This window comes from Syngnathus leptorhynchus, chromosome 5 (genome assembly GCF_054491065.1).
Source record: "Syngnathus leptorhynchus isolate UIUO chromosome 5, UIUO_Slep, whole genome shotgun sequence".
NCBI lineage: Eukaryota > Metazoa > Chordata > Actinopteri > Syngnathiformes > Syngnathidae > Syngnathus > Syngnathus leptorhynchus.
Window position 1 is genome coordinate 15,673,856 of NC_141199.1, and position 24,662 is coordinate 15,698,517.

At 45.9% G+C, this 24,662-nt stretch overlaps 2 protein-coding genes across 12 annotated transcripts in view; one reads left to right on the forward strand and one right to left on the reverse strand.

Moving 5' to 3' along the window:
- Positions 1 to 24,662, forward strand: part of cntln (centlein, centrosomal protein) — a 226,198-nt gene that overhangs the window by 51,774 nt on the left and 149,762 nt on the right. The gene's annotated exons all lie outside the window — the stretch shown is intronic.
- The window catches only part of bnc2 (basonuclin zinc finger protein 2), a 106,756-nt gene continuing 88,475 nt past the window's right edge, over positions 6,382 to 24,662 (reverse strand). For 2 of the 3 annotated variants that reach the window (XM_085911197.1, XM_085911198.1), the window contains exons 5-6: positions 14,355 to 16,738; positions 6,382 to 9,826 (exon numbers count right to left, since the gene is read on the reverse strand). In XM_085911197.1, coding sequence (XP_085767323.1) covers positions 9,058 to 9,826; positions 14,355 to 16,738 — 3,153 coding nt within the window. In that variant the 3' untranslated portion in view covers positions 6,382 to 9,057. Of the gene's footprint in view, positions 9,827 to 10,783; positions 10,858 to 14,354; positions 16,739 to 24,662 lie in introns of all 3 variants that reach the window. The other variant, XM_085911199.1, reaches the window with a different exon arrangement.

The window sequence follows — 24,662 nt, forward strand, 5'->3', positions numbered from 1 at the left end:
TCCAAATGGTAAAAGAAAGCATCTGCCTACGTCTTGCCCCTATGTGGCCCTCACATAGGGAACGCATTCACCCCAGGCGATGGTCCAACACCTTCACATTCCCGGATGATACGCTGTAAATATTCCCGATTGGATCGAGCACATCCCATTTTTCACGTCTCATCCTCCTCCCCTTCCATCCCATCACAAGTTGCCGGATTTGATGCCCATTGGCAGGCGGCGATGGTGGCCAAGACGGCGAGTTCAAACCAAAGCCAGAGAACGAACGGGCTTTGGACGGGTTTCAGTTTGATTTGTGTTGCAGCAGGAATGTTCGATGTTTTATGCCCTTTGTCCTCAAAGGACGGCCAAGATTTTACCTCACGGTTCAGACACGTGAAGGTCCGACAAAACATGCCCCTCGCCCCCTCCCCTCCGGTGAAACCATGTGTTCTCGACGTATCACTGTTCATGTGGCCATCAGGGGCTCTCGGATCTTGCTAGTGCTAACGTAGCTTATTTCGTGAAAGGAATGAGTTGTCACTATTTTAACGTGTTTCCAAAGTTCCATCTTGAGCGCGGTACTGCAATCTTTCAAATGTATCCACAAATCAACCCATCTGGAATTGTCACGCCCGACCAAGACCAAAGTTCATGGCATTTTTTATTTTGATTTTTTTGCCATTAGCATGCGTGCATGTTACCAGCAGGAATTTTGTATCATATTTATTTGATCTGCTGTGTGTCTTCTTCCCAGCAGTGGTGCGATGGTGGCTGCGGTGGGATTTTGGAGTGGGTGTTTGCTCCCTTTCAACAGTCTCTCTCTCTCTCCACATGGCCTCCTTGTCTCCTTTGTCTTTTTATAGCCTCCTTCTGGGAGAAGGCTGCACTCTCCCCGAACGCAAACCAAGCCAAAAACACCTCTCAGTTCCTTCGCCAGGGCCCGTCACCCAGGGAATAGCGAGCGCTATCCCTCCCTTACTCCACGCCTTCTATCATCTCCTCCACCCCAGCCCGGGCTGGACATAGAATTTGTTTTTTTGGAGCACAACTTTTGTTAGGTGAATCATGATGTTGCGCTCGAAAAAAACAAAACAAAAACTCAAGCGTGGGCTTTTGGGTCATTCCCGTCACCTTTCTGTCATCTTCATTTCATCGTCTTCCCTCCGCAATTGGAAAACGGAGCCCATGCTTCTTTGCGCTATGAAATCATTTGGACACGTTTATTGAAAAAGTATGCTGACCGCTGCGTGCTCCTTACTACCTTTTTTTTTTTTTTTTTTTGACAAAATGGCCGCTTTTGCCCCTCACTGTCTGTAAGGCCATTGAAGGAAATACCAACACAACTTTATTTTGAAAATCACTCCATTCGACTAGTTTTAGTTCTTCTCGTTTACGGACGGACGTGCTCGTTTATCTTCTCGGGCCGTTGTGGCAGAGGTGTGTGTGTGGGGGGGGGGCTGGCACGGCACAGATGTCCGCCAAGTGCTGACGGTGGAAGTGGTCCTTTGGCCCGTGCTGATGCGGCCGGACGCCACTGTGAGCGGCGTGAGTTAGCATATGTTTGCATTTGCTGTCCCTCCGCAAGCGTAATGAGCAAAAAGGGGGAGGGGAGGGGCCGATGGGAAGAGCAGCTTCAAAGTCATCAGTCCTCACGGGTGCCACGACGTCAATGGGAAGTCGGTCGGAGGAAAGTCTCGGATAATGACATCGGCCCGGCGTCGGACGGGGCCGGCTTTCGCGGGTTCGAGCTCCACTTTGAAGTCCCCCCTTGACGAGGGGCTTTGGATTGGCCGCAGAAGCCACACCGGTGGCTTATCAGATTTACGGAGGCTTAATGGGAGATGTTCAAGGGTGTTTGTGTGCGGAGGGAGAAGCGGGGGACCAGGCAGAGGGTCATCTCTTGAACAATTCCACCCTTCCCGCTAATTTAGACCACAGCTCTTCCTGTTTAGTAAATCATGTCGTCCATTGTTTGTTTCGATTGACAGGTTAAAATTACCATGTATTATTTTTTTTGCTTTGCACTTCAACACACCCCAAAAAAAATAATCCTTGTCACGAGAGCGAATCCAACATATTTATCCAACGCCTGTAATGTCTTTTTACTTGAGAGGCAACAAGGTCAAAAATGGCGTTTTGCCCCAATGAAAGCGTCTGGCTGGATCCAATTGGTACGTTGACCACAAGCTAATGGGATGTGGAAATGTTACCTTGAAAACGTCTACTCTTGGAGAAGAACGTGCGGAACCGCAATCTTGTCTTGTCAGATTTCCACGGCTAAGGTTTCCGACACGCACTTCAAGCTTCCCTCTAATGAGTGGAAAATCATTACCAGCTCCCGCACGACATTATTTTTTTTTTTGTCTGCGTGTTGCACGGCCTGCCTTCACTTTCACCGGCTTGTCTTCCTTCCAAATGTTAGCAAATCTTTTTCACCTCCAGCACAAACAAACACTCGAGTATCGCCTATTGCAGCGGGTATCAAAGGCAGCATTTGTTTGCAATAAAACGCTGGCTTGAAATGACTCCAGCGCAGATTTTTTGCGCTTCAGTGGCGGGCCAACATTTTTCATGCCACAGAAAGGTGGGGGGGGGGCGGGCGAGGTAAGGGAGATACGACTTAGAGAAAGTGGAAAAGAATAGCCTGACAGATAAGGATTATACATTTTCTCCTGTTTCCAATGAGAAATAGTTCAAATGCTACCATGCTAACCGTTGACATGCTAGCGTATAACACGCTACTTTGGTTTCGTTTTAGCTGAAAACATTATCAGTGTGTTATTAGTGCGAATGTTACTCTCGAATATGGAATGATGTTATAAAGGGTTCAATTAAGTTGAATTTGATTCAATCCAATATGACTGAATGTTAACTTGCTAACAGCCGGTAAGCTAACCTGAAGCTACTTATCATTTAGCATCATTTCAGTCGCAAAGGCTTTGTTCCTGCTGCTGTCATCTGTTTGAAGGCCCTTTTAAGAGCGTATCGAATTTGGGACAAGCTTCCCAGTCTCCGTAACGGATACGGACAATCGATAGGCCCGTTATAAGACTGTGACACGCTCATCTCCGTCGCTAGTGTGACAATGGCTTTCGGCTATTCTCCCGAGAGCTCGCCTTCGGTGATGTTGTCCTTTTTCCTATTGTCCATTGTTTATTATATTTTTTAAGAACTTTTGATTTTTACATGTAGACATACTGCAATCTGGTGGCTCTTTCAAATGTTTTTGTTTTTTTTTCTGGCTCCAAAATGCTTGCGACACGTCCGCCGGGAGTTCAACTGACTCGGGCAAGCATCGGTCCCGATTCCATTTAGGGTTTAAAAATGTGAAAGTCATTCCCAGGTGGTGCTTTGTGAAGGAGAGAGGGAGGGGAGGAATAATTCACGGCGGATAAAAAATGAGCAGTGGGGTTTGTCCGGGTTCAAGATGCGCTGTGTCTGTTGGCAGCCCGTTGGGCCAACATTGTTTGACGTTCTAGCCCGCGTGCCTTTTTGCGAGCGTTTGAGGGCTTTATGGCTCGCTGTGACTCTGCCGCCAATCGCTTCCAGATGCCGCCGGTGTGGGAACCGGCGAGCCGAGCGAGAGGAGGGGGGGGTGGCCAGGGGGATGAAGAAGCATAACCAGGTGTGACCCATTGCAATCTGGGATGTTCTCCATGACCATTATGCGTGTGTGTGCTGAGGCAACGTATTTGCAGTCTGACACCAGACAGTCAGGACATAACATTTGGCGACTTTTTTTTTTTTGGGGGTAGGGGGGGGCTGTTTGCAAACTTCTTCCAGGCTCGTGCCAAGGCACGGATTTCATGGATGGAGGTGCGTTGTTCAGCACGTTGACTGCTGGCATGGACCAGACCAACATATGGCAGCACTCTGGGTCGGCGTTTGTGCTACCATCACCGCCCGTCAGCCCTGCGATGGCCGACTTTTTGGGGGCGATTGAAAAGGAGAACATTTCAAGTCCCAAAGCACCAATGATAAATGTTCATGTTTCTCCCTGTAATTACCTTCAATCTGCTCTCCCCCTCCTCCTCCATCCTTTTATTTTTCAAGAGGCCAGGGAGGAAGCGTTCTTAAAGAAAAACATGGAAATGATAATGCTCTTCCTGTTGGCTATTTGGAGGCAAGCCCGAGTCATTGTTTCTTGTTTGAGAGAACGAAACCAATTTAACTAGGTTTACATTAGATAAATATGTGCCCAAAATTATTCATACCGTAACCAAACAATGTTTTTTTCTAGCAGTGAATTGCACTAGAAAATGGCAAAAGACAAATTTGATCATGACTGCAGTTTATGTAAAAAAAAAAAAAAATACATCGCAGTCAATAATTTGACTTTGTGGGGGTAGACTTTCCCTTAACCTTCTCAAGCGGGCCACCATCTCCAATTCCCCCTGCAGATGAGTTCGGGTACTCTCCCGTGTGACCGATAAGAAGACGGCAAAGAGGGTCAAACCCCAACTCTAATCATAATAACAACCCAAAAAAAAAAATCAAGCAAATGGCAGGAAACTATCTTCCCTGCTTTGCGCCCCGAAAGTTCTCCACGGCGGCGCAAGGCTATTACCCTGATAGAAATTCTCCCGGCCGCTCGGCCCAGAGTGCGAGCCGCATCTCAAGCTAATTTACAAAGATCCCGAATTATTCTCTTATCTCGGGGCTTTAAAGGTTGTAAGGTTGATTAACAAGGCTCCCCGTCCTGTTTATCAGTTCGGGCGCGAGCGCGGAAAATAGCCGGCGATAAGTGCACAGGCCATTAAACATTCTATTTCCCCTAATATTTGTCGGCATCCATCTGCTTAACTGATCTGCCTTCACTTTAATTAAAAGGGATTCCCGTCTTGTCGGGGTCATTATGCGCCGGCGGATGCCAGCCGAGGAGTTTGTGATGAGTTCAGCGTTCCCTCTGTCCCAGGGTTGCCAAAGGGCTTTTTTCATTTCTCCTCTCCGGCTTAACCCCTTCGTTTCCCGCCGCGCTAGCGTAGCCTGGTTGAAGCCGAGCTAACGTGTGCCGCTAGCCCAGCTAAGGCTTTAGCGAACGTATGAAAGTAGGCAACGGCTCTTTTTAGACGATTAAAGGCAGGGGATGGAGTGAATTTATTTTTGTTCCGATCTGGAGTCTCCTCAAGCGTGTTTCTCGCTGGCGTATTGTTGCTGCAAACTTATCCCGCTCACCAGAGTGCATCTGGAGACGTTGCGGGCTGCTAATGCTTTGAATTGCCCGACACTAGTTGGATCGATGCGGCTGTTTACAGTTTCGCCCTCTCCTCATCCCTTTTGTCTTTTTTCTAATTTAGTGTTCCCAAACCGTGGACAGGGTGTGTGACTGTTGCGTGCTGCGCTTGCATCTTCGCCCTCTTCCCCGCTCTCCATCACTGTCCATTGATGTTCCCTCCGCCCCTCCTCTCCCTCCCAGTTCTCCTCCTCTTTCTCCCCCTCATCTCCTTCTTCCTCGCTCTTCTTTGCCTTGGAAGGAGAGCTGCAAGCCTCCACACTTCTGGACAAGACTGATGGCTCGTCAATAGCATTAGCCAGCATTGCAGACCTCACTGGTGTAGAACTAAATCAATGACACCTAGCAGGGGGGGGTCATGTTAGGCAGGAGAAAATTATCTTAAAGTTTACTTTTCAGATGGAAAATCAAGTGTCTCGGCTCAGTCGTCTTTTGAATCGCACTCTGGGATGTGAATGAATACCTCGGGATTAAATCAGTGACGGTGGACTGTATTTCTAAATTTGTCTTCTAAATTCTTGTTCTTTGTCATCTACTTTCAATCAGTTACATTCAGTTAGTTCTGGATGGAAATTGATTCCCACGCATTAGTCACTAGATGCAGTTCTGTGTGTGTGTGTGTGTGTGTGTGTGTGTGTGTGTGTGTGTGTGTGTGTGTGTGTATATGTGCCTGAGTGTGTGTGTATTTACACTGAATTAAATGTCACTGTACTATTACTCACAAATTGATTATAAAATAATTGTATATATATATATATATATATATATATATACATATAAAATAATAAATAATAATATAATTGTATATACATAAAATATAATAAATAAATAATGATGACATTTTATTTTTGTATATATGTATGTATCGTTTTTATAGTCTGAATTAGAGTCATTCTGTGCTATTTGCCACCTCCAGTGACCATCCTGCTAATTTGCAAACACCAGCAGCGGCGTTGCCTCATTCCGCTTAGCCTTTTACTAACACTTTTAATCTAATCGTCCACTAATTGGTCAAGATAGCCTGTTCCCCGAGGACTTTTATCTTTAGGTAATTAAAGGGCCCTAGAAAAGGTGCTGAAATATCACACTCTGATTGACACCTTGCTGTGTGTGTGCACATTTTGTGCAGCAACATACAAAAAAAGCCAAATGAGGTCCAGTGACAAAATGCCAGTGACTGATAAATCTTTAATATAAAAATTGTACAAGAATTCTGATACAAATTACAAGAGGTATTTGGACAAAATATGAATAAAATTCCATTTACATCCCAAAACCCTTATGCATTTTATGCAAAAACAAACAAAAAAAAACGAAACATGGACAGTTATGATACAGAAACAAACAAAAAGTAAGAATGGATTTTTTTTTTTGAATGAACGAGGACCACTTTTCTTCCCTCTTATCTGCAAAAGGGAAACACAACTTTCGGTAACTTTTTGCAGTGTCGACGAGTTTTCTAAAATCACCATTTTCCTCCCGGCAAAGCACACAAAATACATCCCGCTTTGCATTGCCGCGTGGCTGTGACTCTTTTTAAGACATATACGCAGGTCCTTAAGTGTACTACCTAAAAACGTTAAAGCATGATTGGCACAAAACATCAGCAATATGAATTTACAACATTTTTTTTATTATTGTTTTTTTAAGACTGGTGACTTTTCACAGGTTCCAGTTCAAATTCAGACGGGCCTAAAAAAAAAATTACAAAAAAAACAAGCATCTATACAAACCAATCTGATCTCGCGTGAGCTACATTAAGAACTTAAGCACTCGCTCAGTGACGTGACAACAGTAATGAACAGTCCTCCTCGTTCAACTGGGTGGAATTTACAGACTAAATGAAAATAATTGAATTGAAAGGATTCATTTGAGTACAGATTGATTTCACGGACAGAAAAGGACGTTAAAGACTCAAAGCAGGTTAAAACGCATCAATGTATTCAAGATTCAAGACTTTTTATTGGATACCTTTCAACACATTCTCTGCCATCCCAGTCAAAATAGATATTTCACGTCCATAGCAGTCATTGGTAGTGAATGAGTTAAAGTGGGAAAATTTCGTTCAGTGGTATTCCGATTTGATATATATGATATCAATTGAGAGTCCGCCGAATCTCGGCAAATGGGAAAGTAGTAACGAGTGATAAGGAAATACTGTGTACTGTATGTTGTGATGTAACATCTTTGCATGTTGGCTAAGAGTTGAAGTTTCAGTTGAGTTACTTTTCAAAAGTTCAAGCTTACAAACGATCTTGTTATTGCTTGACAATTGCAAAAGCGATACCAACATGCTCTTCCGGTGCAATATTTTTTTCAAGGGTAATGTGCTTGAAATCCTAATAGTTTGGGAACTTGGGAACTTTTGCAGTATATTTGTGGATTTAAAAACGATAAATATAGGCGATTCTAAACATTTTGGGGACTTGGTATTATTTTATTACTCATGGTGCGTACTTACTATGAAACTAATGGGTAGGAGGCCTTGCAAATACTGTACATACGTAACACTGCATATTCCGTCCTTCCTTTGTGTAGCACCAAGTCAAGAAAGACAAAAAAAAAAAAGACTGTTGTATAGTATCACATGACGTTGCTCAGACACTGTTAAAACCAAGGAGGATTTTTTTTTTCCCGAATAAAAAAAAAAAAAAGGAAAAAATACTGGACTTAATTAACACATCTCTACCCACCAATAAATACCCCGTTCCCTTGGCTACTTGGACCACTGGATGCAATTGTACCATAAGACGTGTGTGTGTGTGTGTGTGTGTGTGTGTGTGTTATTTTTCACAGATTTGCAACCGATGTCACAGTAAAATGATTTTTAAGACTCAAGTGCATCATATCAGTCGAATGGGGTTTTAAGTACGTTGATATATTTAAAAAAAGAGCTTTTTAGTTTAGTCCCATTGGAGGGACAATTTTAATCCAAATCCATCGAGTGAGGACGGCTCTCGTTTGAGAATCTGTGAATGCAGTTGATCGTACGGGAATCGTCTCATTTGTATTATTTTACATTTGGCCACGTGCAAAAAAAAAATAATAATAAGACCGGCGCCTTTATGTTAGTTTCGCATCAAAAGACACATGGCTTCGCTCACCATTGCAAAGAAGTCCTCACTTGTATTTTATATTACACATCCCCCTTGTATAGATGCAAAGTGCAAAAAACTGAAACGTAGACTAATAAAGCTCATAAACATGTAAGGGGGAGAAAAAAAAAAAAACTGAGAAAAAAAATAAATCGTAAAACAGAATATCAGTGTAGGAGCCTCAAAGAGCATGCCGGCCACCTTGGAATATCTAACAAAGTAATTCACGTGATTATTTTTTATTTTGTTCTCGCCCATAATGATAAAATGACTCAAGATAGTTTGGATGCTACCTCTTTCTTGCCTATAGCTGGAAGTATTGTACTGGACTGTAACATAAAACCATAAGCGAGAGAAAAAAAAAAAGAAACTAAAAAAAAAAAAAAATCACAAGTCTTTTACACCAAAAAGCCTCTCCGGGACGTTATTTACAATTGAAGCTGTCATGCTTTTTTCCCTCCGTTTCAAGAGGGGGTTCATTTAAAAGCTATCATTACACAAATACAACGTTTGTTTTTTTTTCCTCAATACTATCTTGTCTGCAGGCAAGGTCACAAATAAGAGGTTTGATAGATTCTTTGGAGAGAAAACCAGAGGGGAGGGACAGGTTCATGAAACTCCAACGAACAAAACGAGTTTTATTTTTTTTTTCGATCACGAAGCAGGAAGTCCTCGCCAGAGTCATTCCGAAAGTTTTTTTTTTTTTTTTTTTTCGGTGGTGGGCGGCGCTGGAGGAGGAGGAGGATTTTAGCCTATGAGTGTAGCGAAGGGCATGTTCTTGTGCAGGTTGGGGTTCTGCGAGTGTCTGTTGCGGCTGCGTACGGAGCTGAAGACCATGTTACAGCCGGCCACCTTGCATTTGTGCATCTCGCGCAGGTGCACCGTCTTGTAGTGCACGCGCAGCGTCCCCTTGTTGCTGTACATTTTCTGGCAAATGTTGCACACGATCCCGCCGCCGTTCTCCGACGAGAGGCGGTACGGGGACTCCGAGCGCGCCAGTCCGCTCTTTTCCCCGCTTTCGTCCTGGCGGCCGCCACGGCAGTCCTCCTCTTCGCTGTTGCCCTCGTCGTCATCCTCCTCGTCCTCCTCCAGGTCGTCCAATAGGATGCCTTCGTCGCTGCCCTCGTCCGACTCGTGCGAGGAGTGGATGCTGCCGCCGGATTGGACGATGGACGCGGTGCTAAGGTCCAGGACCACGTAGTCGTCCGGCCCGCCTCGGGGGAAGCCGCCGAGGTGGTGGTGGTGGTTGTTCTTCAGGTCTTGATGGAGAGGGTGCCGAGGGTACTCGTTGCCTATGGGGGAACGCTCGCCTCGCATCAGGGCGGCGGGGCCGAGGCCTCGGAAAGCCATCCCGCCCATGGGGTCCAAAGCCATGTGGTGGTGGTGCCCGGCGTAAATCTTGGCCAGTAATTCGGCTCCAAAGTCCTTGGGCAGTGGCGTGAGTTGGGGGTCCAGGACAATGTCGTCCAGCTCTTTGGTCAGCAGTTTGCGGTGCAGGTTAATGTTGGAGCTGTGCCTGACACAAAGAAACAAAAACAAACTGCAATGAGTATCAATTGTCCACGTTGGGCAGTTCAATTCCTCAAATGTCCTCCACTCTAAAGAACACCCACTATACTCAAATAGCGTAATTGCTCATCCACTACAGTAGGTGGCAGTAGCGATCTTGTCAGGAAAATGGATACAATTCAAATATTCTATAGACAAATGATTAACTATTCATAAAGTAGGGAGGGGTGCAGGAAATATTTTCTTCTGTAGCAAAAAAATAAATAAATGAGAAGCACTGCCTTAGGAAATAACAGATGAAAGCATCATTGCCGATGTCTAAGGACGAAGGCAGCGCTTCTTAGCGTAGCGTAGCCTAGCGTAGCGCAGACAGAGCGAGAACAAGAGCGCATCCTGACAGTGTTTACTGCTGTCAGCATGTCTGCAGCGTGCACGGCGCTCAAATCCAATAGACTGTGACTCAATTAAATAGTCGCGGCATATTGAATGGGAGTTTATCAATTGATTGGAGCCGCTGTAATGTGATAATCAAGGGGGAACCGGATAGCGTATTAGCACTAGGCCATGGCGGCATTTGTTCATGTCGCTCTGGCTTTAATTAAGTTCAACATTTAGATTTTTTCTTTTTTTTAATATAGCGTGCTTGATATGATGATGCCAGGATGGGATTATTATTATTTTTTATTTTAGCATACAAAAAAAGCCATGCCAAAGGGGTGCAAAATGCCTGAAGAAAAAAAAAATTAATGCTTTTGCTTTGCCTTCATAATTTGCCAGGCTTTATAAGGCATACACTTGTCACAATACAAAAACTGCAGCAGACAGAAAGCCAAGGCCCACCATAACCGAGACACCTTTACATGTAAGGGAATTCCATGCAGGGAGGTGACAAATTAAAGTCCAAAAAAAAAAAACACAGATGGGCACATACTGTATGGAGTCACAATGGATAAGTCGAGCTTACCAGCAGTGGCAGGGTTGGTGCAGTCAAAAAGGGTCCCTTTCCTTTAATTATTTACTTCCCTATCCGACATTGTCCTGCAAGAGGTAGAAATACATTCATTTGAGGGACCCTTTTCCGGGCAAGCGCGAGCCCGTCCACTCGAGCATCGTCAGCATGCCGTGAGAGTGTGGAACTGTGCCGACTGTACCGGGAGCAAAATAAAAAGGCCGCTATCGTGTTTTAGCTTAGCGCCAAAATGAGTCGGGTGGCCTTTTGAACCAAGTGGGACGTCACTGTGGATCCTACTTTGGTGTTGGAAAAGCCACAAACTTGGGATTTTTTAAAAATTTTCTTTTAAATGTTAAAGATGACGATGCTGTTAATGATGCTCGGGTAGGCGGGCCCTATTTTGGGGTTTGAAAGACAACAACACCTTCACTGCTAATAAGCTCAAAGTGAGTCTGCAGTAGCCCCTTTCAAAACGTCACCATATTATGTTGAAAGAAAATCACCAAAATTATATCAACACATCAGTAATTATCAGGGCCACACTGGTAAATTGTCTATTTTTACGAGAATGTTTTTGGTTGAAAATAAAGAAATGGAAAATACAATGTTTTACCCCAAACATAAGGCAACATATTTTCTAGATGGAAAAAAATGAAAAAGTAATACAATGATTCATTTTTCAAAATTAAAAAACATTTTCAAAAGGAAAGTCACCTTAATTCTCATAGCACATCTTTCCCCAAATGTGACCCGATACTAAAAATAAATAGATTAGTAAATTTCAAACTACACACACAGAGCTACAGAAAAAAAAATCTGATAAATAAAAAAAAAAAAATATTTTTTTTTTTCCTTTCCAAAAATCAGAATCCAGTGAGGATTCAGGTGCAGGTGCACAGTGCACTAATCTCCTCATTTATCAGATTTAAACTTTCTGTCCACATGTCCCACCCCCTCCATCACTTTAATTAGCTCACTTCCAAATTTGCCTCTCTTCCTCCCGGTCATGTTCTCGCTTTTTTTTTTTGGACTATGCAGAGGAGGAAGAGAACGAAGAAAGCAGGAAGAAACATTTCCACCTGTCCCGCCTCGACGTTAATCATCTTTCAAGCTCATCTTGATTGTGTCGGCATGCGCGAGTCCGACACTGGCCGCTTTGCTGTCGTTTGGGCTTTGTTCTCAGGTTTCGGCGCAAGTGGGAGGACGTGGATTTTAACGCTATTTATCGTTTCCCTCTGCTGGTTTTTCCCGCCGTGCCAGCTATGATGAAGAGCTACGACTTAAGTCTTGCGTGTGACCCTGAAATAGAACACTCTGGATGATGTCAACTTCTTTGTACATTCTCTTACATCCTCACAGTACATCACAAGTTTTATTTAATGAGAACTATTATAAAATAAATCATAAGGTTGCGCATCTCTCCAATAAGACGATTTGTAACTCGATACATAAAGCGGAATACGATTCGAGAACGATTCCATTTGTTTCGATTCGTTGCGATTTTAATGAATTTCTATGATGCAATGAATTTCTTGTCGTTTTACAATATGAATGAACTCAGTCGTCTAGATTTGGCATTTTCTTCAAAGAAATTTTCCGATTCAAATCGTCCCCCCCCCTATAAGTAACATAAAAGGGAGAGCGATGAAGAACAAACAGACTGCGAAGGAGCGCTTACAGGGCCCCTCGCATCCCGTGTGGGGACTTGCGGGAGGACGAGGGGGACGAAGACGGGGTGTGCTCTCCAACATAATTAACCTTCACTCTCTCTCTCTCCGTTGCCGTGACGAGGGACCGGCCCGTTGGCACGATGCGGCGAGGAAAGAACAGGTTCAAGTACCTAAGCGAAGGCTAAAAATATGCTAAATTAAAATGAGATGAATAACTGGTGTCTACATTAACGGGTCTAATAATGATGACGCTTTGCTGCACTTAATCACGCGCCGTCCTCCTCCAACTCCCCGCGGTAAATAAGGAATCTTTTTTAACTCATTGGAAAAAAAAATACGGTCATCCGAGCGCAAATGGTCGTCTTTGTTTCACACTGCATTGCATTAGAAATAAGCTAACGATGTAGCCTAACACTTCCATATTGCAGGATTTTAAACGGCAAGACTAACACGCAGGCCAGTGGACCTTTTATATTAATTGCCGAGGCGAAGCGGCAGAAACGAGTGCCAATTAGCTGTTATTGCCGCACAATTGGCTGTAAATAAAATTAGCGGCCAGAAGAATGGAACCTGATTTATCTCCGTTAAAAGTAATAACGGGCATTGTTATGTCAACATTTCCTAATCTCTTTGGACTTAAATGGGTTTTATGAAAACAAGCGCATCGCATTGGCGTTTTATTGCCGTCGTTACACGCAGACGTGCATTATGTCATTAGCGCGCTATCAAGGGACGGAGACCACGAGAGCCCCGCATATTCCTCATCTTGTAAAAGTCTTTTGAATAATATGTCCCATATGCTCTCAGGAATTTATTCCCCACTGAGAATAGTAAAGCCATATTTTAGAGGTATAAAAATTTGGTAGATTTAAACAGTTTTTCATATTAGCACACAGTGAACAAAAGGAGCCTTTAGCATCATGTTTTTAATTCGTGTCCATTCATTTATATGAGAAAATAATTTTCGAGCCCAAAAAGAGTGCCTTGTTTTTTGTGGAGACGATGTTAATGTCTCTAAGTCCAAAAAAAAAAAAAAACGTACACCATAGCAAAGTGTTAAAAATGGCTAAAATATGACGATGGCAGCTATGCTAGTAGCTTGACGTCAACACCCAAAAGGTCAGTCTCTTATATTCCCCCCAAAGATACTGCTTTGTATTCCATTCATGGGTGTGCACTCGCCTGTGGCAACAACGATGCGCCGCGCGTTCCACACGCCATCGATGTGGCCCGGCCGTGCTCCCCCGTGCTGCTACCGTGGACGTACTGTATGATCTGCGGCGGGGCGGGGGGGACCGCTACGTGTTAACAAGCCCGGGGGTCTCTGTTCACCTTCCCCCTGACGTGCTAATAAATGCAGCGGTTTGACTAACAGCTGTCAATGCTAATGCACGCGCCTTCACCTCTGCGACAAGGCGGGAGGAGAGAGGGCAGGTAAACAAAACTGCAGCTGGAGGCTGGAGTGTTACTTTGTGTGTGTGATTCATGCTGACATCTGCCTCTTCCGAACTTGACGGGGAGCAGATGTCATGGAATTGAGCTTATTTATTCATTTATTTACATTGGAGACTAGCTAGCCGGCGCTATAATATGCAGGTGTATATAATAGACTTTTGAAATGAAAAACATCTTTTCGTGGATCACGATTCGGTTCGTACGTTACGTCGCTGAATGGCAGGATGCGAGGATTTCATCTTTAGAGGAAGCAACAGAGCCATAACGGAGGCTGGCAATATCTTGGGTTTCAATCAACGATTGTTTCATAGTATGCATTCGTCTTTGCGGTTATAGAATGCAAAGATTCTATTGGCGCCAGATCTTCTGTTACGGCTCTGATGCAGCAGTTTTGCGTGATAAAGACTGTTCTAGATCATACTCGTAACGATACAAGAAAGTCACGATCAAGAACTGACCTGTCTCGACTCCGCCGGGAAGGGAAGGCGGCGTTGCAGCCAGCCACAGTGCACACGTGCATCTCTTTGAGGTGGACGTTCTTGTAGTGCAGTTTCATGCTGTAGGAGCTTTTGAAGCTCTTCTTGCACACGTAGCAGATCTTGGGGTCCGGACTGGAGCACGGGTCTCCGTCTGGCGATTGGGAAGTGGGGAACTTGGGCGGGCTGGCGCCGTAGCCCATCGAGGAGATGAAGCTCCCGTGAAGGGCGGCCATGCTGGCGGCGGCAGCGGCGGCCGCCGCCATGCCTCCGTTGTAGAGGCCGTACTGGCTCATGCAGAACATGTCGTAAGTTGGGTCGTTGAGTTCTTCCTTGACCTTAATGGAATCCTGGTGAGGGGATGGCGGAAGGTGATCCTTGCCTTCAATTTCTTTCCTCAAATGGCCTTCTTCGCGGCCATCGTCGTTGCGGTCCTTGTCGCTTTTTGAGTGTTTCTGTTGTTCCTCCACATCCATCATGTCGTCCCGGTAATAGAATTTGGAGTCTGAGGTTTCCGACTCGTTCTCAAAGTCTCTTTCGTGGTCTTGGTCCTCCGAGGTGTAGCTGTCCATACAGCGTAGGTCGCCGGAGCCTCGGAGCTCCCCCCTGCCGTCGCTGCCGGCCCCCTCTCGGCATTCGTCTTCGCTTTGTCTCATCATGCCACGCAGAGTTATGCCGGGGCTCATCTCATCTTGTGAAGGGGATTGCTGGCCGCTATCGCCGCTGTGGTTCCCCGTGCCGCCGCCGCCGTTGTTGTTGTTGCTGTAGTTTCCGTTCATTTTAATGTGCGTGTTGTAAAGGAGCGGTGTGGAATGGTGGTGGTGGTGATTGTGGTTGATATGATCATCGTCATCCTCGTCTTTGTCTTCGTAGACATCCCCCACGTCGATCACTTCCTTCTCAATCTTCACGGGCATGCTGGATTTACGAGGCTTTTTCTTGGGCATGGGGTCAGCGGGCCCCGTCGTGGCCTCCTGATTGCCACCGGACGTGTTGACGCCGTGAGACGTGGCTCCCATCTCGGACGCGTGGATGTTATTGTGCGAAGCCATGGCCGCGGCCAGCATCTGCTGTTGCTGGTCCATCAGTGTGGTGCTGTTGGTGGTGGTGGGCAAAATAGGACTCGTTTGCAGTGAAACCGGTGGACTAACTAGGTCCGCTTGGGAGAGTAGCGTACGATAGAACGGAGGCACGGGTTGAACTGGCTGCACAGACTTAAGAGAGGGGAACACCAATGGGCTTTGCAGCGGGGACTGAAGCATGGGATCTACTGGTGGAGTGGTGAAGCCCAGCGGTGGCCTGCCAGGGCTGGTAAGTGTGAAGCCACCGTTTTTGGTACTTGAGATGACTGGTGTACCAGAGTTAGAGTTGGAACGGATGAGGTCCTTGTCGCGATTGTTGCGCAGCATAGGCATGTGCAGCCGCGGATTGGGGTTGGCGCTGTGACGGTTGCGGCTGCGCAGGGAGCTGAAGACCATATTGCAACCCTCGATCGTACAGCGGTGTTTGATCTTCAGGTGCACCGCGTTGTAGTGTATCTTAAGTGTGCCTTTGTCGTAGAAGGTCTTGCCGCAAGAGTTGCAGCACACTCGGCCTTTGCGAGGGGTGGAGGCCATGCGCCGCATGCGGTGCAATTTGGAGGAGAACGGAGTGTGACTGATGCACTTGGACTGCTCTTCCTTGACAAAGTGGTGGTGACCCTGGTGGTCGCTCAGCGCGCTGGATTGCTGAGACTGGTTTTGGGACTGCTGCTGACCCTGCTCCCGTTGCTGCTGGCTCAGCTGCTGTTGAGCCTGCTGCAGGGACGGAGACGGCGAGATGGGCGACGCCCTGTTGCTCGACTCCGTCTTGGGTTCGATGTTGTTCATGGAGCCGAGGGGTCCGCGGCTCGGACTCTGGCCGGTACGGAAGGGCGACATGGAAATGTCCGACTCGCTCGTCTCCACCTGTTCCACTTGGTTGGGCAAGCTAGGCTCCCGAAGCCGGAGAGCGGATTGTTCCATCGGCAGCCCGTTTGGGGGCAAGCCGAGCATAGGGGCGGACACGGGGTTGATGTACTGGAAAGGTAGAAGGAAGGCTAAGCTGTTGGGGATATTCTCAAAATGGTGAATGCTAGATGGGCTGCTGTTCTCTAAATGCGTAAGCAGTCCCGGACTGCGCGTTCTGTTGTTGCTCTCAATGAACGTCCTAATCCCGGAGTCGGTCTTGGCGGAAGGAACAGTGACTGCCTGTCCTTCCTTCTCCTGAATGGCCATCAGCTCCACGATGGATTTGGTCTCACCGAAGCGCAAAAATTGCTGCAGGGTGATGATCTCCTCTTCCCGGGACATGATGGTCCAGCGATCCAGCACCTTGCCCGCAGCATCCTAGAAGAGACACCAGGAAGAAGAAAAAAAAAAGAAGCATTATTGATTGAGCCTGATATTCTAGTCAAAGATAAGATGGAGCAGAGGTTGGCAGTTGGTGGAAAGCCCAGGAGTGACAGAAACTAGCAGCTTTCTCTGCTTTCGGCATTTATTTTTTGCTATTTCTGCCAAGGTTCCTTTGCGTTACAAGAAATCCGTTCCTATGTTGGCGACATGACCCTGGATTCGTACAACTAGTAGTTTGTCGCTGAACTCTTTTGTTAAGGTTGTGAACTCTCATGTCAGACTTTCTTCATACAACACCGCACCTTGGGATCATCAAAACCGTGCGAACCAAAGGTCGAAGGGAGTTCGTAGTAGCTTTGCTATAATACGGGACATAAATACCAATTGACAAATGTGCTCATGTTTGACATTTCCAAACGGTGCATTTATCTTCTGAAATGCTTGGGAAAGGCTTGAATTTCTCCAGTGGGACTTGGATAATATTCTAAATTGAAGATCCCATCCCTAGATGGGAGATATCAAGCTTTCTCATTGTCAAACAAATTGCGCAGGAATAAAAAATGCCCACCAAGCCTCAGCAATAGCGAGTCAAATTCTTATCTACGCTCTGTAACAGTTTAACAACTAATGCCCGACTGATTAAAAAAAAGATGCACACAAAGCCTCCTCTGAGAGCAGGCACAAGCGACTTCAAGGGAATAAACACAAGCTTACGACAATTAGTCACATTGATATGAAAACATTTCCCGCGTTCCTAGCTGCTGGCATCTATGAAAGATAAATGGCGACCACGGCGCACCAAAAGATGGAAAAAAAAAAAAAACATCACAAAGCACAAAGGGGCCTGTAAGGAGAAACAGAAGATAAATGTTTAAAGAGAGAAAGCGAAAGAGACACTGAGGAAGAAAAAAAAAAAAATAAGTGTGAGGGGTTTGATTTTTATGCCCTCAGATATTGGAGAGAAGCGGATTCTTCTGAGACCAAACATCAATAGTCACAAGGGGATTTGTTGTTAAATATACATTAAAAAACATTTTACACTTTCATTCTGTGTGCACTCCAGTTTTTGCCCGGAGGTATGACTTTAAATTCCAGCCCAAGCCACTATTATTTCAAACTGCATGGCCATCTGGGCATAAGGGGCTTCTATTGGATTTAATTGAAACGAAATAAATAGGCTGCATTATCTTTTCAATCCCTTTTTTTTTTTTTTCAATCCAAGAGTTAGTTTTGTTTTAGTTCAAACAAGAGGAGTCAAGAGTGAAGATAATGAGTATAAAATGTGAAATTGTCTTGAATAGAAGAGTGAACCGAATAACACTGACCTGTGTGTGCATGTCGTTGCTTAAAATAGTCTATCTGCAGGTACGTATTAAAAAAAAAAAAAAAAAAACATTTCAAAATTAAACCCTCATTTGTTGCTATGAGACAAACTCGACAAGAAACTCACTCACTCTAAGGCTCCATCCTTTTCATTTTTTATATACAAAAACCTTTTCCTTAATGATAATCCTAATTGCTGTGACACAGTTAGTAAACAAAATAAAATGTGTCCTGAGCCTACTGTGGAAAAATCCAGGCCTGAAGCCACTCAGTCAAGTCCACTTCCTTGCTTTGGCTTTGCAACAAAACTGCCATTAGAAGCACTTTTTACAAATAGGCACTCATCTCCCAATTAGCTTAATGTGGCCCTCTTCCTTTCCTTCTCCTTTCCAGGCATGCCCCACCTCTCCACCAGTAAAATCTCATCAATCGTCCGACCTTCCCCCATGTCCCCGAGCGCTATGACATATTAGTCTGTCATTACGCGTCCCAGAGTCCTATTGAACAATGCGGCTAAACCGCTGTTTGCCAGGTTAATGACTATTAGCAAATAATTACGACGGCCAAGACGACGGGGGGTACCCCGCTTTATCGTCTAGACGGCCCGCCGCTGTTAGTTTATTTTATCTGCCAGCCTCCATGTCGCTTAGAATTAATCTAGCGACGGCTGTATTTATTAATCTTTCTCGACATTCTGCGGAGCATTCTTAATTCGTGGCTGTCTTCGTTACGAGGTTGGGGCTGAATGGTGTTTAGTGGCGGGGGGGGGGGGGGGGGGTTCGCTCTTGTTCACCTTGCAAATCGCTGACGACGACGATGAGCAAATGATGGCCTTGTCATGGACCGAGGCGCAACTGTCAGTTAAAACAAATCAGGCCGCTCGTGCAATTAGCGGCGGCGGGCGTCGAGCTGTGTTAAGATCCTCGGTGTGCGGCGATGTTAGGTTGCCAAGTGTGAAGGGATTAACAATATTATACGCATACGCCAGAAGTAATTACTCATCGGATTCTGTGATCGGCCATTAACCGCCGAGACTTTTGCCAGAAGAAATGGTATCGTCGTAACAGATCGGATCACGGATTGTTCCGATTTGTATTTTTCAATACATCTGACATGTTTTGGTAGCGTTTATATTTGAGGTCTAATTCATACTCTGGGGGGGGGGGTCGAATCGATCGCAACTGGTCTGATTTTAGAGGACGTTTCGGTTGTCATCTGAGTAGGCTTCGTCAGATTACACCACAAGGCTCGGTCACTACGGCTAAGCAAGTTTTGTCGTATGAACTGATAACGTTTACCCGACAGGCCAAACGAGAATCAAATTACCTGGACGAAACAAATATCCGTTTTTCTTGTCCAAACTGTACAAGGCGATCAACTCTTGACTTGGCTTCTCGAACGCGGGACTTGTGGTCTTCAACGATTTTTACGACACCCGAGAAAGATACTTGGAATTCTGAACACGTTTGGGTAGTCTCGATGGTACGAGCAGGAATACAAAGAATCTCATTATGTTAAAGAGCCAGCGGACTCGGGATGACAGCACAGTTCCAACCACGAGGGCGGTTGGACTGATCACGTTAGGGACGCGGCGTTCTCACAATGGCAAAGCGAAGCATGGGAACCGCATTGATTCACCAATCACCTTGCACTGGATGCGATCTCCATCCAGCCCCGAGGGAAGCCACATCGATTTCCAGCCCTGCTCTCAGATCCAGTTTCTTAAAAAAAAAAAAAACATTGCTCTATCCCTGTGTTCGTCACTTCAAGGAAGGTTAAGCAGAAGTTCCTTGTGATCTGAGAAGGTCTTGAACCTTGCCTCTTCCCTGTTTCCATATTCCCGTCCGGCTCTCTCCCCGCCCCGTCTCGGGGCCGTATGAATAATGGAGGATCGAGTGGCGAGCGAGGTGCCACGGGGGATGGTTTCGCATAAAGCTCACTGCCTGGAGCCATCACATCAGAGGCCAAGAGCTCCCAAGACGCCAAACGTTCCCCCATTGGTTCCCTCGTTGCGGGTCAGAGGTGAGCGGCGAGCAAGAAGCTCTGGTTCTTCCTCTGTGATGGACCGCTGGGAAATCACTAGCTGTGTCCAGACATGGGTGGAGGACATTTGTAAGAATCAGAGAGGTTAAAATTTGCACCGTGTGATCATGCTAAATAGCTGCTTGAAGCCACGCAACATCAGAAGCTTTTGACCTCGGCGTCTACCTTGAATGGAAGCTGCTGTGCAACTACATTGTGCTCTTTGTCCTTTTTCTTCCACTGCTGCCAAAAAATGGCTTTAGTCCTTTCCAGATGTATTTCCGTTTCACAAAGAGAAAAGTTTTGTCCCCTATCAAAGATTCTTTCGTGGGATCAATGGCCGTTTTCTGGATGAACATGATAGCAAACACGCTCGAGAAACGATTCTCTATTTTCTGAGACGATACCGAGCCGGATCGTTCCGCTCGGTATAAAAATGATGGCGGTAGTTTTCATGGCGCTGAGTCCGAGGCTACCGGACTGGATGAAAAGAAGCCACGGGGCGATTTCAATGCTCGCTGACACCCAGCGACGGCGGGGCCTCTCCGTTCAACCTGATTTAACTCATGGCTGTGGTTAAAAATTCATGGCTGTGTGTTAGTTGTTAAGGTGCTAAAGGCACACCAATCGACTCAAGGAAGATTTATTGTCCAGTTGCAGACTGTGAAGAAAAGGAGGGGTAGATTTCACCACTGAAGGATAAGTCACGCTCTATCCTTTCCCATTATCCAGGTGGCCTCAGGTAAACTTTTTTTCCCCCCGTCTACGCTCCCACTGAGTTGTCTTTTTTCAATATCTGCAACGGAGAGTAAATCTGTCATTTGAGAAGGGGGGGTGGGGGATGGGGAGAAAAAATACAAAGATTTCCTAACCCCTGATTCATCTAACCCCTCTGACCCCCCCGCCTCATTTTTTTTTTTTTTTTATATATATTTTTTTGTTCTCGAGCCATCTTTAAAAAGTGGAAAGGACAGTCGTTTGGACACAGCCCAGCGTGGATGCAGATGGACAGCACATGGAAGCCATTTAAGGGCCCCGGTGTGCAGCAAGAACAGAGCAATCCCTCAGAGTTCAGAACCTCTGCCGAAGCTCTGCCGGCAACTTCCAATGGGAGCGGTGTCTGCTCTCAACTATTGATTGGCTCTTTTCACAAAGCCGTGTTAGTCCGCCTCGACCAGCTGCTCACCCTAGACAAAACTCAGTGGACCTCGCGTGGAGCCAGGGGGAACGCCTCAGAGAATAAGAGAGGTGGAATGATGGGAGCAGCCTGATGGTTGCCATATAATTGAGGATGATCCGTGTGATGTGCCGGATTCCGGCCAGGTCTGTCGCGGCGGTCTGCGAGACAGATGTGGGGGCCGCCGAGCCTGCGGGGCGGGGGGGCAACGAGGCGGCTAAGAAATGGTGGCTGACAACCTGTTTTTCTCCCCCCACTACTCTGGGATCATATCTCCTTTGTTCTGATTTCATTTTTTTTTTTTTATTCGTCGGTTTCCGTGACTTCTGCACGAGATATTTGGCTCTGATGTTAGTCCTCATACAAATGACTTTGTCTAAATGTTAATCGTGACATGAAGCTTACTCACCCCAAGCTAAAAGTTGTCTCGTATTCGGGACCTTCAAAAACGATCCGATTGGGATTCTGAATTTTTTTGGGATTACATTTCCGCTTTTTTTCCAAAATCATTGTCCCGTTTTTAGATATATTAGCAGTGCTTTATTATGTTTCCTCATCACTCTTTGATGACTAGCAGTGCATCACTTTCTTATTTGTCCCTAAAAAGCTACTTTCGCATCTAAAGGACAGAACCGGGGCCCTCCGAAGTAAAACCCTGATACATTTAGAGTTCTTCTGTGGAAAGCATCGGAGAAGCAAAGAGAATAAGCTAATGGACTCTTTACTTAATGTGATCAGAGCCGTTATTGACATGCTGCCAGGAAGATGCAAGACCATTAACTGGAGCCTCTCTCTCTCTTTCTCTGTGCTACTCATCCCCCCCCCCTCCCCCTCCCGTATTTCACACCCCGGCCGGCTCACATGCAAAAGGGCCACAAGGGGGTCGCGGTGCCCCAAAGGAGCCCGTGTCTGTCACATTAACAAGACGTCGGCCTTGTCGAATGTTGGTGTAAATTGTTAATCGGAAATCCTGTTTGGTTTACAGATAGGAAAACAATCCAAAGGAATTGGTCAATAGCAGGACTACTCCAAGCGTAGGGGTCAATATTCAAAATAGACTTTCTTTCTCTGGGTGTCTTTAAAAAAAAAAAAAATTATTGTAACGTGATTCTTATCAGATGGAGATGTTAGCTTCTCTAATGACCAACTCTGTTTTTAAAAAGTCTGCCTGGCACGCAGCTCGGATCATCCATCTCGGGAGGGCGGAGGCGGCGTAACGTACACGGCGTGCTGGAATACATCAACCCCCGTGGCCGGAGCCGACCGGTACTGTCGGCGTGTTTCATGCCATTGTACCACCGCGGCAGGAAGCGGCGCTCGGGTCTCTCTCTCTCTCGTCGCGTGTTCCCAATACGGTGATTACTAGCTGCAAAAATAAACAGCCGTACCATCTGGCGCTACGTCCTGTACGGTAACTTACACGGCGAGAAAAGCTGTGGACCATCAAAATGTACACAACGGAGACGGCGTCACGGCAAAAACACGTGGATTGGACTCGCGTCTGCGTGTGTAAAGTTATCCCCGCAGAGGAATTGATTCTGATTCCGATAGTACAATTATCAAAGCCGAGGAATGCGGACGGTATCAGCTCAATGAATGATGTCATAGCATATTCACAAAACGCAACTTCAAAGTTAAATACAACTGAAGTGTACTTCATTGTTTGGTACTGAACCTTTGGTCACATTTATGCACTTTGAACATTTCAAATTCAACACCGGACTTAAAAAAAAAGTTTGAGAACCCCCGGTATACGTAACGTGGTTCGAACCACGGGGGTCAGTCGAGAGCGCCGAGCCGGCAGATGTTTGATCCATCCGCTGCACATCTGGCCCTCAGCACACTCAATCTATTTCACTCCACTTCTCCTTTTGAGATGTTCATTGTTCCTCACGGTCCACTAAACTCAGCATCCCCTCCCTATTGCCCCCCCCCCCTCTTCTTTCACTCTCCCTTTGCGGCCCACAAATATTCATCTATCATCATTCATTTGAAGAGGGATTTGGATTTATATGCTTTTTTTTTAAACCGTCTGCCGTGTTTTTTAGGCCAGTCGGTTACGGCGGCGTACGCGGTGGCAACCGAGTGGCAGGCCGGTTCATCAGAGTGGGCGGGTCTTCAAAGTCACCAGAAACTGACGGCTCAGCTCCAACATCAGCGCGTTTTGACGGCTTCCAACAAAGGGGCCAGTGTGAAGTTTATCTCGAAAGGCTTCTAATTCCTTCAAAATGAAATGGAAGCACTCAGTCGGCATGCGTTCATCCCCTGTCCCGTGGCGTAGATTTCTGCTGTTTCTATTTAAAAAGTTGTTTTTCCAGTCACAGTTTGTGCAGTCATACTGTTTGGCCAGTTTACCTGTCAGTTAGTATTGGCAGCACTTTTTGGCCACCCGGGTTCGAATAGTTTGGGATTTTTCGTTTTTATTTCGCTTTAACTCGTAAATTACATGAGTCATAATTAGTTTTCAGAGCTGCTTTATTTTTTTCGGAACTCGTTGTTTATTAGTTTTAGCATTTGTTTTATTTTTTACACACAGAATATTTGAGTGCAAAGGTCACAATCCGTATCAAAGTAAACTATTCCAAAAGGACTATGTGACCTCACCAAAATAAGTATATTTCAAATAAATCCTCATGTATGAAACACAGAACAAAGCAAAATAGGTTTGTTAAGCTAGCAACGCAAACCACCAATCACCTCACTGACACATTTGCGTCCAATGACGACTCTCGAGGCATCTTTTGGCTTCCGTGTGTGTGTAACGCTATCTTCCCTTGTTTGCGTCTAGCCTTGGTGCTGTGCAGCGTATTGCTATTGATCCTCAGTATCCTTGCGGTCTTCAGGGTTCCTGTCAGCCCACCAAGTAGCCCTGTCTGCCCTTTTGTAGCGCTACAAGCTAAACAGCCATCACAGAAATCCAATACAGGCGTATTCAACGGCGGCTAGCGGCGCTAGCCTAGCGCCAGGTCCCGCGAGGCCTTCCAGTCAATGCCGTGTCAGCGTAGCGTCTCACCTTGTGAACTTGTTGCCGGCTTAATATGTCACGCTAATACGTCTCGCTATATCATCCTAAACGCAATAAGTATGGATTCGCTAATGTCTGCATCTTGTTAGAACGGAAAGGCCGGGCGGATTGGACCGGCCCGTGTGATAGTAATCGCCTCTAACAGGGTGTCTGCCTGTGGCTTAGAGGTACGACCGGGGGGAGGGAGGAAGGGAGGGGGGGCTTCTGGGAATTTCTAAGAAGCTCTGGGAAATTTGGTCCAGGGAGAAAAAAAAAAGAAGCGATCGGGAGAGATAACATTAAGAGAACGATTAGGGGCGAATAAAACGAGGCGTTAGCGCCGTATTGATCGAGGGGGCAGGTGAGAGATCTTAAATGGCTCGTACCTGGTT